This window comes from Carcharodon carcharias, chromosome 12 (assembly GCF_017639515.1).
Source record: "Carcharodon carcharias isolate sCarCar2 chromosome 12, sCarCar2.pri, whole genome shotgun sequence".
NCBI lineage: Eukaryota > Metazoa > Chordata > Chondrichthyes > Lamniformes > Lamnidae > Carcharodon > Carcharodon carcharias.
The window spans coordinates 111905022-111921101 of NC_054478.1; the positions used below are offsets into that span (position 1 = coordinate 111905022).

General features: G+C 44.9%; 1 protein-coding gene across 1 annotated transcript; it reads right to left on the reverse strand.

Moving 5' to 3' along the window:
* Window positions 1-7601: 7601 nt before the first annotated feature.
* LOC121285002 (gamma-crystallin S-1-like) lies at window positions 7602-15823 on the reverse strand. The gene is made up of 3 exons (XM_041201066.1): window positions 15809-15823; window positions 12774-13016; window positions 7602-7877 (listed from the first exon to the last, which is right to left on the reverse strand). Exons 1-3 carry the CDS (start codon window positions 15821-15823, stop codon window positions 7602-7604), a joined length of 534 nt encoding a protein of 177 aa, XP_041057000.1.
* Between the last annotated feature and the right edge of the window lie 257 nt (window positions 15824-16080).

Consider the following 16080-nt stretch of genomic DNA (forward strand, 5'->3'; position numbering starts at 1 on the left):
CATCATCGGGCACCATCTGAGCATGTGTCTGGTCCCCTGCAGTTCTCCGACTGCTGGCACCATGGGCACTCTCTCTTTCTGCCAGCTCCTCCAGCGACTGTGAAGTGCCCTCACCGCTATGCTCTGGGACACTAGCCAATGTTCTAATTCCCACCAAGGTGCTAGAATCTGTGCTGGTGCCTGCCTCACAGAAATGGTGTGACACTGGTGAGATTTCAGGCCCCTCAGGTGTGAGAGGGGGCCTCTGCTGCTCCTCCTCCAAGCCATGCTCTGATGATGCTGAAAGGAAGAACAAGGACAGTGGATCAGTTAGCATTCAAACAATGCAAAGTTCATCCCTGTCCCCCCAGCTCATTATGCGCTCAACCTTCCGTAACCAATGTTGCATCAATAACTAATTTAACAATCATCAGTGCTATGGCTGTTGGGGGGGACAATGCTGACCTCACTGTTGGGCATAAATACCTGGCCATGGCACCCCAGCCTCACCGACACCAGTAGACCTGGTGTATGGCGCCTCTCCAGTTCAAGGGCCTCCTGCTCAAAGTGGCTTAGTATGGAGAGCTGTGCCTGACTGCCTCCAGTCCTAACACGCTTGGTCGCGTTTTGCACATTCTTTTCCTGAAAAAGAGAGAAGAGCATGGATTAGGGCAAATTGCAAATGAACTCTGTTCATGCATGGCCCACTCCAACCAGAGTGGGACACATCAGGCCTCCAGAGCCTCGTCTCCCCGCTGCTGCTGATCACTCAGACAAAAATACAAGGCCTGCTCCCCATCCCCCCACCGCCCCTTTGGACACATGCTGCCTACAGCACATTAGGAACCACATGGTATTTCCTCCTATAGCAAGGAGGTGCAAGCACGTGCAGCATCAAGGGAAGCAGATGGTTCATTGCCACGGCACCTTGAGGCTTCCCTTCCACCATCTCATCACCGTGAATAGGACATGTCCTGGAGTTCTGAGTCTGCGCCTAGGTGCAGCTCCTCCAGGTTGCCCCCAGACCAGTAAACCAGTCATGTGGGACTAAGATCAACATGTGCTGCGGGGGAGAACTCATCTCATGACCCACTCAGGCTGACCTCGGCATGGGCACTATCCGCTTGCCCACCCAGCAAAGGAAAAATGCCGTCAATGGTTCAATGCAGTCACAACACTGAGACTTGGGGGTGGGGGGGGGGAGCAGCAGGGGGTGGGGGGGGGGTGGTCGCAGAGGGTAAGGCTACCTGCTGGGTTAAATGCCCAGTGCCAACATGGTACTCACCCTTCCAGAGCGCAACAAATCATTGAAGCACTTGCAGCACTGGATCCAGGTGCGCCGCACCACATCGTGGGAGCTTACCACCTCCGCCACTTCCTCCCAGGCACGTTTGGTCATGTGGGGGGCCTCCTCCTCCCATCGTGGGGGACCAACACCTCTCACCGTGCTGCCACCTCCTTGAGGAGAGCAGCAAGGCAGTCATCAGAAAAGCAAGGGGCACACTGGCCCCCTGCTGACCTACCCTCCAGCCTGCCCTGCTCACCCGAACTCCTCTGCTGTGATCTAGCATTGGCCATTGCGAGCAGCCTACAGGAGGCTGCCAGGCCTCCTTTTAAACAGGCTGCCGGGTCGCCATTGGACCCGGCGGTCTGTGCACGTCTGCTGCAGCCCACACACTCCCGCTATCCACGAGAGTCAGGAAATATGCTGGCCCACGTAAAATGGCAGCACCGACCCGATTGCAGGCAGTGATCAGGTGCACGCGCGCCTGCCCATGACCACTTCCGCTCCATCCGCACCCCCCCCACCCCCACCCCCCACCAGACAGAAAATTCTGCCCCTTATATTCTTTCCAATCTTCTGAGTTGCCATCTGTCTTTGCTTAATTACATGTTTTTTCTTTAAATTTTATACCGTCTTTAACTTTTTTAGTTAACCACTGATGTTAAAGCCTTCCCTTGGAATTTTTCTTTCTCTTGGAATGTATTTATTCTGTGTATTCTGAAATACCCCTTTAAATGTCTGCCACCGAACTTCTATTAACATATCCCTTATAAGCATTTGCTAGGTCATTTTAGCTAGCTCTGCTTTCATGCCCTCATAATTACCCTTATTTAAGTTTAAAATACAGTCTCGGATGCCTTCACTTCTCCTCAAAATTAATGTAAAGTTCAATTATATTATGATCACTGCTACCTAGGCATGCCTTCATTTGGAGGTTATCAAATAATCCTATCTCGTTGCTCAATACTAGGTCTAGTACAGACTGCTCTCTGGTTGGCTCCAAAATGTGCTGTTCTAAGAAACTATCCTGAAAACATTCTCTGAACTCCTCAACCCTACCTTTGCCCGTCTGTTTTTTCCAATCCATGTGTAGATTAAAATCCCCCATGATTATTGCTGTACCTTTCTGGCAACCTCCAATTATCTCTTCTTTTATATTCTGTCCTGCTGTGTAGTTACAATTAGGGGGCCTGTACATCACTCCCACAAGTGACTTCTTGCCTTTATCATTCCTCATCTCAACCCAAACCACTTCTACATCCTGGCTTCCTGAACTTAGGTCATCCCTCTCTAATGTCTTAATACCATCGTTGATTAACGGATCCACTTCTCCACCTTTTCCTAACTTCCTATCCTCCCTAAATGTCACATACCCTTCAATATTCAGGTCCCAATCTATGTCATTCTGTAGCCATGTCTCTGTATTGGCTATCAGATTGTATTTATTTATTTCTGTTTCTGCTATCAGTTCATCTGTTTTGTTTCAAATACTATGTGCGTTTAGATACAGACTTTAGTTTTGTCCTTTTAATATTTTTGTAGCGTCTAGCCTTATCTGCTGATTTACTCTTACATTTGTTCTCTCTGTCCCTTCCTGTCATAGCCTTTTTATCATTTTCCATATTAATGCCTTGCCTCTACTCTTTGGTTTACTTCATCTTCCCCAATTTGATTCCTTGCCCCCACTATTCAGTTTAAAACCCTCTCTACTTCCCTAGTTAGGCAGCTCGCGAGGACACTAGCCCCAGCACAGTTCAGGTGTAGACAGTCCCAATGGTATAGATCCCACTTTCCCCAGTGCAGGTGCCAGTGCCCCACAAACCAGAGCCAACTTCTCCCACACCAGCCTTTGAGCCGCGCATTCATCTCTCTAATCTTATTTGCCCTATGCCAATTTGCATGTTGCTCAGATAATAATCCAGAGATTATTACTTTTGAGGTCCTGCTTCTTAATTTGGTGCCTAGCTTATCACACTGACTCTGCACAGCCTCCTTCCTCATCCTGCCTATGTTGTTGGTAACTATATGGACCACGACCACTGGATCCTCCCCCTCCCACTGCAAGTTCCTCTCCAGCCCTGAGCAGATGTCCAAACCCTGGCACAGCAGGCAGGCAACAAAGCCTTCTGGACTCTCGTTCTTTGCTACAGAGAACAGTGTCAATCCCCCTCACTATTCTGTCCCTTACTGCCATTCCGTTCCTCTTTGCTCCCCCGACTTGGATGGCCTCCTGTACCACAATGCCATGGTCAGTTTGCTCATCCACCCTGCAGCCCCCAATCTCATCCAAACAAGCTGAGAGAACCACAAACCTGCTGGGCAATTTCAAAGGCTCACACTTCTGCACTCCTGCGCTCTGGATCCCCTTACTTGCCTCACTCGCTGTCACACCGTCTTGCCCCTAGCCACTGCCCAAATCAGAAGCCCCTATTCTAAATGGTGTGACTGCCTCCTGGTATGAAGCACCCAGGTAACTTTCCCCCTCCCTGATGTGTTGCAGAGTCTGCAGCTCAGCCTCCAGCTCAATGACTCTGAGCCAAAGTTCCTCAAGTCACAAACACTTACTGCAGATGGTTCCTCCCTGGATCACAATGTTATCCAGGAGCTCCTGCATGCTTCAGCCTTGACACATCACCTGTACTGGCACCCTTATTGTATTTTAAATAATTACTTAATTATATTGATCACTTATTTATGTTGCTTTCTTATATATTTTATTAACTTTACACCAAATTGAGTACTATTTTAAAACTTATGGGGTGGCAGGCATGGGCAGGGGCAGGGGTGGAAAATACCACCCAATTTGAAGAGCCTCTATGAACTCAGCAAACAGAATTCATGAGCAAAATTGCCGGAATTTCTTCTGATTAAAGTTTAGGCAATTTCTTCAGAAAAATACAGTGAGTGAAGAATAGTTACATACAAATTACATGCATAAAATCAGTCGCAGTCACTTACAGCAGTGCCGTCTCTAGGCAGTGATTGAAAGGGGGTTTATCCAATCATTTCCATTCTGGCTAGGAATGGTGGTGTTGTTACATACAGCAGAGGAAAAAGAAAGTGTGCTGGTTGAAAGTATGCAAATTAGTGTAATATTTTTGTAATAATTGTTCTAATACTGGCATGTGTAGTTCCTTGAGCACCTTTCCGACTGGATTTCAGAACTGCCAATGGTACTGGTACTCTATGCCGAAACAACAAATGCAATTGCGTACGTCTGCCTATTCACTAATAATGTTGTAGGTCTGAGTAACAGGACATCGTCAGCAGGGTTTATTGCTCTTCAGTTCCTCACTCCAAGCCTTTTCTGAAGTCCATGTTAAAAACAGGGGAGGTGCTGAAATCCCAGTCTCCACAGCCTAAAATTTCAGGGATTGTGGGATTGTTGGCATCCCCAGGTCACAACAGATGTTTTTTTATGAATCAACCTATGTCAGCCAGCTGGGCCCTTAAACTCTGGAATTTCCACTCAAAATCTCTCTGCCTCTCCAGCCCTACTCCTTTAAGGCACTCCTTAAAACCTACCTCCTTGACCAAGATTTCCATCATCTGTCTTAATATCTCTTTATGTGGCTCAGTATCAAATTTTGTTTGATAGCACTCCCGCAAAACACCTTTAGAACTTTTTACTAAGTTATAAGAGCTATATAAATACAAGTTGTTGGTGTATTATACAGTTCTGGGCTTGGTTTTGTGATTTAGGTTCTCATGACTTAGAGTTTCACACAGCAGGAATGCATATCAGGAACTCCGGCCCAAAGTTTAGGGTGCCCTCTTCATAGCCCATGCAGGAAACTGTGAATCTTGTGTGCTGTTCACTGTGGGCAACTGTTTGATTTAGTCCCTATCATGTGGAGCCTCATCATAGGATACACATACACTTCTAAAATCCACATCTTCACCTTGTTGTTGCCAATGGGCCAAAGTAAAGTCTTTGGGCTGAATTTTCTGGTTCCAGTGTGGCTGGTTAGGAGAAGGAGGAACTGGAAAGTAGTGGAAGCTGGATTGGGTCAACTCTCCGATGCCTTTTTGCTGCCAGGGAGATTTCCCGGTTCAGGCTGGCAGGTGAATTACTTGCCCAGGCAGCCAACTGAACCCACTAAGGCCCCAATTAGGAGCAGTTTTTGGCATGGCCAGCATTTTTTCAGCAGCGTAGTAGCCCTCCCATCGTGTACTGAGGCACTGACTTCATGGAAGCTGTTTCCCTTAATGCAGCTGCTCAGGAGACCAATGGAGCCAGAACCTCCATCTCTCAAAGAGGGGACTGCCAACTGTAAAGGCCAACTCACAGCCCAAACACTGCCACTAGAAGGGTTTCAGCTTTGATTAGTTAGAGATGGGGGACCTGCATGCTTGGCCCCTCTAAAATTTTTAATTATTATGTGCCTCCAAAGGTACCTTCATTTTGATGCGCCTTCTTGATCTCCTACCTTCCTCAGCAGTTCCCACCTCTCCCATTGGTGTTGCCGAGGCTGTAGAGTTGCCAGCCTTCTGATTGGGCCAGCAGTATTGGCAACCCACCCACTGTCCTTAATTGGACAGTGAGCCAGAGGTGGCTAATGGGGAGGCCACCTCCTGGATTGTTCCTGTGCTGGTCTTGCTCATGGCAAAAGCAGGCTTGAGATCCCCGTTGGCCCTGACGTTGGAGTACTGAAGACCTCTGGGAAATTCAGCCCTTAAATTCTGAGGGCAGAAACAAGTCACATTGATAAAAGGGTGGCCAAAAGGGCAAGCATCAACATGTCAGTCAGAAACATTTGTAAGAAAGCTAAAAATCTGGAGTTTTCTTGTGTTGTGAGCAGATAATTGAAATGTCAAAGGAATAGATAAAATGTCACTATAACTCGCATAGCTGAACAATTTTCATTTTTTCTATTTGTACTTCTATTTGGATCTATAAAATTGAAATTATCCCTAACGTACAGGAGAAAGGTTCTTAGTAATTTGCTGCATGAAGAGTTGAGCATGTAATTACTTTGTACAGCGCTCCATCCTATTGTACCTTACAGACAGGAACTGAATGCCATATAAGCTGTTTAATTGAAGAGACAAGGATTCAAGCATACAATTGCTGTCTGCAATGCAAGCAGTTTTAACTGACTGGTAAAATTATTTTGAGTGAAAGACTGAAAATCAGGCCTCAGTAGATGAGAAGCCCTTTCATCATACCAGCAAATTGCTCTGTCAGTGCTCATGCCAGAATCTAATATTGTGATACCGGATGCTGTGACAGCAAGCTTCCAAGAAGTATATGTTTAGTGAAACATGCGTCTTGCTTCAGTGATTCAGAGAAGTAATTTGCAACTTAGAAATTCTTCCCTGGCAACATTGGTTCTTTGTTGCTTGATGTAGAAAAAGAACCATGGCCCATGTTAATGAAAGTGAACATATTTTAAATTTACAAATTTTCATTTCATCTGCAGTATAATGATTGGTGACTTGTAAGTATGCAAAGTAACATTTGCTGCTGTCTTCACACACTTTTTAAATGGAATATACGAATCCATCCTCGCCATCCTTTTATTTTACTTTGAACTCTCACTGATTTTCATTTGCTTTTACCTCCCTTTTGTAACCATTCTAATTGACTGTTTAGCAGTTAACACAATGCCTTGGAATGCCTCAACTTTCTCTTCTAGCTGCGTATTTTTATATTTCTGGCGTTCTTCACATCATGCAGAGTTATCCTGTTTCCCATGGATTACAGAAATACCACACTGACAACAGTTACTAATAGGTTCCAGATTTAGCATGTTGTAAGTTTAAATAAAAATCTCCTACATTTTGACAGTGTATATGTAATTAATGTAAACATCAGGTTTCTTATTTTGAATAGTTTAAATATATGAGTTTTACAGTGAATGTTGGGTATTTTTAGAGCCCCAGTAACTTTCTGAAATCACTAATGCTTTGTTTCCACTGTATATTTTTAGCAACTGGAAGCTGTGTTTGCCATCTTGTCTTATACAATTGATAATAATATTCTGCCAAGTTCCTTGGGACATTAGATTTTTGTGACAAGAGATTAGATTTTTAATTTTTTGTCAATTTAAACATCAAAAAGTAGGAGGGGGCATTTTAGTTAACTTGAAAAGTTTTGAAAATTTCTTTCGTTTTTGGGAAATGGCTAATAGAGAAAAGCCAGCTTACTTTTTTGTAGTAAAACTTGCAAGTAAATAATGTCCACCTCCAACAGCTCCTAAAATTTCTTAAAACCCCTTTTTTTTAAAATGTCAGGATAATATATAAGCATAAACACATTATAAGAAAACACTTGGACATGTTAAATGTTAAATGTTAAAACAATTTTTATTTTCTTATAAGAGGCTGTTGAAGTTTAGATGTCCACAATTCGACGGAAGGAGCCAACAGTAGCCACAATGGCTCCCCAGTCACTGTATCTCCTGTATTCACCGGGTCTCATGAAGTACTGTCGGCCTCTGTAGTTGGGATGTTCATAGAAGATCCAGTAACCGTCCATCACATGGCAGGAGTGAATGTCATGATGATGGAACCGATCGTGGACAGATGGACAGTCATCCATGAATTCCATCATCTGTCCTCCAAAGTTAGGCCTCTCGTGAATCTTTATTTTGTATGGAGCCCCACTAGCCTGTGAGATGAAACATTTTAATTCTTATTCAGTATAAATCTAATACAAACTTATCCACAATTACTGAAGTTCATTATTCTTGAATCAAACATATCTTTTCAACATAATTTACACACACATGATCACCAAAAGTAGCTCTCATCAATGAAGGAAGGGGACATCGCCAGGTGTTAAAGGGGGTAATGAATTTGATCCTATTGTAACTTCTAAATTGCATTGGTGGAGAATGAATTTATTTACTTTTGTTATTTTGTTCCCCATTCTTTCTTCCATTTGTTTGTTTTTGCATTCCCTAAGACATTGACTCTCATTAGGCATCCTTGAGTATCTCAACTAAAAGCTGAGAAATTCATGTATGAGTCGAATCACTGAGTACCAACAGACTAGAGGGACCATCATTGAGCTGGATCATATAATGTTACTATATTTATACAATTATCTGCTAGTTGGGATTTGCTTAATAATGAAAAGTAGGAATCCCAGTTAAGTATTTTCCCTGCCCCTCCTCCCCAAGCCCAGGGCCTCTCCAACTGAGATCAACTGATTCAACACAGAGTGGGGATTCATACTGAATAAATTGAACCTTACAGCACAGAAGCTAACCATCTCTTTGAAAGAGATACAAACAGAAAATTTTGGGAAAACTCAGCAGATCTGGCAGCATCTGTGGAAAGAGAAACAGAATTAACGTTTTGACTCCATATTATGCTTCTTCAGAGCTAGAGAGAAGGAGAAATGTGATGGATTTTATACTGTTTAAGAGGGGGTGGAGCAGGCAGAGCAAGATAGAAGGTCGGGGATAGGTGACAGCTAAGGAGAGATTGACAAAGATGTCTTGGATACAAGACAAAGTGAGTGTTAATGGTAGTGTTAAGGACTAAAGAAGGTGCTGATTGTAGAATAAAGATAAGCAGAGGGTGTTAATAGCAGAACAAGCGTCAGTGCTCTGAAAGCGCAACGTAGAAACAAGTGACATATGGCCCTGTGGGTGGGTGGGATGGGGCTGGGGAAAAGGATAAAAATTGAACAAATAAATTTTAAAAAATGAAAAGATAAAGATTGCATTAAAAGCGGTAAAGATGGAGGAGAGAGTTTACGCTCTGAAGTTGTTAAATTCAATGTTAAGTCCAGAAGGCTGTAAAGTGCCTAATCGGAAGATGAGGTGCTGTTCCTCCAGTTTGCACTGGGCTTCACTGGAAGATTGCAGCAGGCCAAGGATGGACATGTGGGCATGAGAAACAGCGTGAAAGAGATATTCAGTTAATTCCACTCCCTTGCTCTTTCCTCACAGCCCTGCAAATTTTTCCTTTTCACGTATTTACATAGGCAATTTAGACTCGAGTATCAGAAGCACAATTTTAAAATTTGTAAATGGCATGAAATTGGGGGTGTAGTTTATACAAAGGAGCACTGCAACAATACACAGTAAGGCTTTAATAAACTTATTGAATGGGTATGCAACTGGCAAATTAACTTCAATATTGATAAATGTGAAGTTGTACATTTGATGGGGAGAATAAGGTGACGCTCCATGGGAAATAAATGTCTAAATGCAGTAGAGGAACAGAGCGAGCTGGGAGTACAGATACCCAAATCAATAAAAGCAGCAACAAAGATAAGGCCATGAAAAAAGTAAATAAAGCATTGGGAGTTGTTCCCAGCGGGAAAGAATTGAAAGGCAGAGAAGTTATGTTAATCTTGTATTGAACCTTGGCTAAACCATATTGGAGTACTGTGAGCATTTCTAGTCCCCATATGATAAAAAGGACATAGAGCCACTGCAAAAAAGCATTTGCTAGGATGATACCAGAACTGAGATGTTATACCTACCAAGACAGATTGAAAAAGCTGAGACTTAGAAAAGATATAATTTAGGGATGGTCTGATAGAGGCCTTTAAGATTGTGAAAGGGTTTGCTCGGTTAGATACAAAGATGTTTCCGTCTGTGGGCATAGAGACCATCAATATAGGATAGTTACTAATAAATCCAATATGGAATTCAGTTGGAACTTCTTCACCCTGAGAGTGTTTAGAACATGGAACTCACGACCACAAGACACAGGGGATGCAATGGAGGTGAAATTAGATAAACATGACAGAGAAAGTAATAGCAGGATATGGGGTTAGATGAAGAAGGACAGGAGGAGGCTCATGAGGAGCATTAACACCAGCATGAACTTCTTGGATTGAATGGCCTGTTTCTATGATGTAAATATTTTGTAATAATTTGTACTACTTTGTCATTTATCCCAGGTAATTTTCAAAGTTATTTTTGAATCTGCTTTCACCATCTTTTCAGGAAATGCATTCCAGATTATAACAACTCCTGCACAAAAAAAATTAATCTTTTTTCTGGTTTCTTTGCCAATTAACATCCCAGCTTTTATATTCTAGTCCTCTCGAAATAAATGCCAACATTGCATTTGCCTTCCTAACTACCAATTCAACCTGCAAGTTAACCTTAAGAGAATCCTGGACTAGGACTCCCAAGTCTCTTTGCACTCCAGATTTCTGAATTCTCTTCCCATTTAGAAAATAGTCTATGCCTTCCTACCAAAGTGCATGACCTCACACTACCCCACATTGTATTCCATCTGCCACTTCTTTGCCCCTTCTCCTAACCTGTCCAAATCCTTCTGCAGCCTACCCGCCTTCATGCAGTTCCAAGTATTCTGAAATCTCATCCTTAATAACGGACTCTAAAATCTTACCAACGACCGAGGTCAGGCTAATCGGCCTGTAATTTCCCATCTTTTGCCTCTCTCCCTTCTTAAACGGAGGGTTACATTAGCAATTTTCCAGTCCTCTGGGGCCCTCCCTAACTCCAGTGATTCCTGAAAGATCACCACTAACACCTCTATTTTCTCTTCAGCTATCTCCTTCAGAACTCTGGGGTGTAATCCGTGTGGTCCAGGTGATTTATCCACCTTCAGACCTTTCAGTTTTCCTAGCACCCTGATAATGGCCACCATACTCACCTCTGCCCCCCGACTCTCTTGAACTTTGGGGATGTCATTCGTGTCTTCCACTGTGAAGACTGACGCAAAGTACCTATTCAGTTCCTCTGCCATTTCTTTGTTCCCCACTTCTACTTCTCCAGCGTAATTTTCCAGCGGCCCAATGTCCACTTTTGCCTCTATCTTACCCTTTATATATCTAAAAAAACTCTTGCAATTTTTTTTTTATATTACTGGCTAGTTTACCCTCATATTTAATCTTCTCCCTCCTTATTTCTTTTTTAGTTGTCCTCTCTTGGTCTTTGTAGGCTTCCCAATCCCCTGGTTTCCCACTGCTCTTCGCCGCATTGTATGCTTTCTCTTTAGCTTTTATGCTGTCCCTGACTTCCCTTGTCAGCCATGGTTGCCTCGTCCTCCCTTTAGTATGCTTCTTCTTCCTAGGGATGAATTTTTGCTGTGTCTCCCAAATTACTCCCAGAAACTCCTGCCATTGCTGTTCCATTACCTTCCCTGCTAGGCTCATCTCCCAGTCAATTCTGGCCAGCTCCTCCCTCATGCCTCTGTGGTTGCCTTTATTCAATTGCAATACTGTTATATCTGATTCCAGCTTTTTCCTCTCAAATTGCAGGGTAAATTCTATCATATTATGGTCACTTCCTCCTAAGAGTTCCTTCATCTTAAGCTCCCTTATCAAATTTGCCTCATTACACATCACTAAATCTAGAATTGCTTGTTCCCTAGTGGGCTCCACCACAAGCTGCTCCAAAAAGCCATCTCGTAGACATTCCACAAATTCCTTTTCTTGGGATCCACTACCAACCTGATTTTCCCAGTCTACCTGCATATTGAAATCCCCCATGATCTCTGTAACCTTGCCTTTCTTACACACCTTTTCCATCTCCTGGTGTATCTTGTGCCCCACATCCTGACTACTGTTCAGAGGCCTGTATATAACTCCCATTATGGTTTTTTTATCTTTGCGGTTCCTCAGCTCTACCCACACAGATTCTACATCATCTGACCCTACATCATTTCTCGCTATCGATTTAATTTTATTTCTTACTAACAAAGCAACCCCACCCCCTCTGCCAACCTGCCTATCTTTTCGATAGGATGTATATCCTTGGATATTTATCTCCCAGTCCTGATCCCATTGCAGCCATGTCTCCGTAATGCCCACCACATCATACCTGCCAATTTCAATCTGCGCCACAAGCTCATTTACCTTATTTCGTATACTGCGTGCATTCAGATACACCTTCAGTCCTGTATTTCCCGTCCCCTTTCTCATTGTCGTCCCTTTATCTGATGTGCTTGAAGTTAGATTTCTAGCCCTTTCCAAACACTCTGTCCTATTTTGTGTTCTGGAGGCTTTAATAGCCACTCCTGGGCTCTCCTTTCTTTTCAGTTTTTTCATAATTTTCCTTGAAGTTGAATCCACCACCCCCCCCACCCCCCCACACACACACACGCTAACCTGCTGCTTTGTTTCCCATTAGTCATACTTCTTGGAGTTTTACCCTTCCCCCCCACCCCCCCACTTTCTAGTTTAAAGTCCTATTGACAACCCTATTTACCCTTTTCGCTAGAACATTGGTCCCAGATCGGTTCAGGTGGAGACTGTCCCAATGGTACTAATACCCCCTGTTCCATTACTGATGCCAGTGCCCCACGAAATGGAACCCCTCTTTCCCGCACCACTCCTTTAGCCACTTGTTTACTTCCCTTATTCTCGCGTCCCTATGCCAATTTGCACGTGGCTCAGGTAGTAATCCGGAGATTATAACCCTTGAGGACCTAATCTTTAATTTGCACATTACATGGATTAAAATTTAGTTTTTGTCAATACAGTAAAAGCATATGAACAATAGTTAAATATTATATTTCACCTATAAAAATGGAAACTAATTTCAAATGGTATTCATGTTGGATCACTTACATAGCTATATGAACGACATGACCTGATGTTGTCATTGAATCCCATCCAGTGCTGGTGGTCAGGATATTCTCCCTTAGTCAGAACATACTGGTATCCCATGTAATTGGGTTTCTCATACATCACCCACCAGTCACTCTCAACACGGATGGAGTTACAGCGGCTGATGTGAGAGTGAAGGTCAGCACAGTCACTACTGCACTCATAGTACTGACCCTGGAAGTTCCTGTCCTCGTAAAAGATAACCTGCAGTATTAGAAATAAGTTAGTTAGGCTGGAGCATAACTAATTTTAACAGAAAAAATTCATAGAATCTAACTCATTGTTACCTTAACCATTTTGATGACACTGCCAGAGATATTGCTTTGTGGCAGGATTTGGAGATCATGGCTTTTTATAGACCCAACCTTTGCTATTTCACTGAAGAATTCCAAGTCAGCAGATTCTTCCATGAAATGTCTTATATTCTTTGTTGGCACTCACTTGACTTATTGATGCATAAAGAATAGACCAAATATGAGGTCTTTGTTCAGTAGATTTACCATGGCACCTCACAGACCCACTGAATTTCTATTTGAAAATAAAATATTGAGGATCCTTAAGTATTAGGAACAATTAAAAAATAGTTCATTTAACAAGGTTAAATGCAGCATAGAAAATCATCTCTTTTATCAAAAGCAAAATATTTGGAATGGAATCATCCCAGATTTGCACTGAATGAGGTAGCGGGAGGTTAAGATGTTGTTTTACCCGCTGGCCCAATGGCAGATTTTCACGCCACATCACCCCAAACCCGCTGCATTAAATATGCTTTTCCATGGCAGGTGTACTCTCATTCCCCCGCCACGTCATCACCTCGCCGCTTCATCACGCCAGGCGCCATACTTAAAGTCCACCTGTGTGCACACCTCTTAGTGCTCCCAGCCCAGGGCTGCTGCATGGAAGACGTGGCCCCGAAAGACAAGAAGACTGCAGCCCCCAGGTTGAATGCCTTTTCAACACCATGGAGGCCCGCTGTGATGTCCTCTACCCCTGCTCTGGCCATAGGATGGGCAGCTGCATCACCAATCCAGCATAGGAGGAGGTGGTCAGTGCCAATGCCCAGCAAAAAGGTCAGCCACCCAGTGCCACGACAGGATTAATGGTCTCACCTGTTCTGCCAGGGTAACTCACTCTTCTCATCACTCAATTTTCACACACTCATGAATCCTTTAGACATCCACAGGGATCTCACACCTCAAGGGACAGCACCACTAACTCACACACACCCTCACATCTACATCAGGCTCATAGTCTCTGGAGCTCACGTCTTCATCCCATCCATGGCTCCGTTCACCACACAAATATTCCACGCAATGCCGTGTGTCCTGCTCACACTCTCTCCATCTGTTTCCATGCAGGAGAAGCCTGCTCACATCAGCAGGGCGAGGTCCCTTCCAGGGGTGGAGTGGCCCACAATAGGCCCCTCATTCACTTTGAGGATTAGCCATCGTGCTGTACAGTGAGGTTGTGGACCATGCCTGCGACAACAGTGTGGTCAGCAGCAAATACCCACATGAGGATCCTGCACCACATCATCCCTCTCTCAACACAACTGTGAGTTCTCTCTCTTCTGTTTTTGATCCTACTGCCAAGCACTAATTATCTCTTCTTTGGTTCACAGGGAGCTCTGCCAAGTGACCAACACCCTCAGCCAGCCAGTCCCTCAGCTCCATCCAAGTCCTCACCTCCAAACAAGAGGACACCTCCTCCATTGAAGAGCTGGAATTAAGCAGCCTGGAAGTCCCATCACAGCTCCTACCCACACCGTCCATCAGCCCAGAGATACACACCTCGGTGGGACCTAGATCTAGAGCAGGCTTGATTCACAATCTGGTGGTGACCGCATGTACATGTGTCCCCAGGAGAAGGAGGAGGCAGGTTCGGCTGATCTCCCCAGCACGAAGGACTGCTGGAAAAGAGCCATCTGTGAGACCTGAATCTTGATGAAGAACCTTTGGGTAGGCCTTCCAACTCATCGTGGAGAGACAGTAGAAGGTGAGGGAGCATCGCACAGAGCTGTTGGAAGCCCTCAACAGAGTGGCTCATGAGTTGGAGGAGTGCGTCCACCTGTTCTCTGATGAAGCGGTGCCCACATGCAAGTGTATGGAAGTCTCCATGGGGCAGATGGTAAACACCATGGAAACCCTGGTCCAGCAGAATGTGGAGATGCATGCACACCTGCACTCCAGCGCTGAGTTCCTGCAGCAGCAGTACAAGAGGGAAATGGGGCACTTCAATGTCCCTCTAGGTGCTCCTTCACCACAAGGGGTCAGGCTGGGACCCCGGGCACTCGAAGGGAGGAGGAGCAGCAGCTGAACATTTCTGGGTCATTCACTTTGTAACCTCAGAGGCTGTCCTCTCCCTCCGAGTCCCCTTTGCCTGTGAGCCCCTCCACCTTGTCCTCTGCCACTGCAGAGGGAGCATCAGGCCAACGAGTGATTCTGGAGGGAAAAGTGTGTGTGTGTGGCTGGGCCTTTTGGAGCCTCGTGCAAGCACTCTCCCACGCACGCAGATCCTTCACATATCACACTCATCACAACATCCTGATCAGTTTCAATGCTGCCTGCTGAGGTTTGCTTTCAGTTGTTCATCTGAGCTGACCTGCCCACCCAATGATCACACTCCCATGCATCACCTGATCTGGCCCGCCACGACTATCGTTTCACTTTTGGTTTGGACAGCATGGTGCTACTTCAGTTTTACTTTTGCTCCCCCGTCTTTTACCCTCCCCCAGTTACCCATTTCCTTTTCCCCCATCACAGTTGACACCCTGGCGTCACCTTTCATCTACCAGTTGCAACCTTTCTATTCGGGTATGTCCAGGTGAACGTGCATGTTCCTTTACTTCCCAAAAATCCCTCCCCCATCCACGTTAACCTCCCTGACCTCCTCCTTCCCACCCCCAGGGTCTGTGTCTGCCTCCGAGTCCCCACCAACCGCCCTCACTGTCCAATATGCCACCATCGAACCCTCACTCTCCCACCCCACTGCCTCACTCTGCCTTCGGTCATTCTCACCACTCCCTCATTCCATGCCCACCCTCAGTTTGCTCCCGAGGAGGCAGTCATGGAGCATCAGACCCCTCTTTTGCACCTTCACCTGGACATGGCCCCCTATGGACCCCTCACCTCCAGAGCACCTTCAACCCCCCACTTTGTCCTCTCACCACTCCAGACTCCCCTCTGCTTAGTCCCTCCCCCTCCTGACTCCCTCAGACACCCTTACATCTTCTGCCATCCTTAGTTCTTCCCCCCACCGACTCTTTCCT

Excerpts from the sequence above, each read along its gene's own strand:
- LOC121285002 (XM_041201066.1), bottom strand. Across the intron at positions 7,878-12,773 it reads CATGTCGTTCATATAGCTAT|GCTAGTGGGGCTCCATACAA; the intron begins GTAAGTGATCCA and ends TTCATCTCACAG.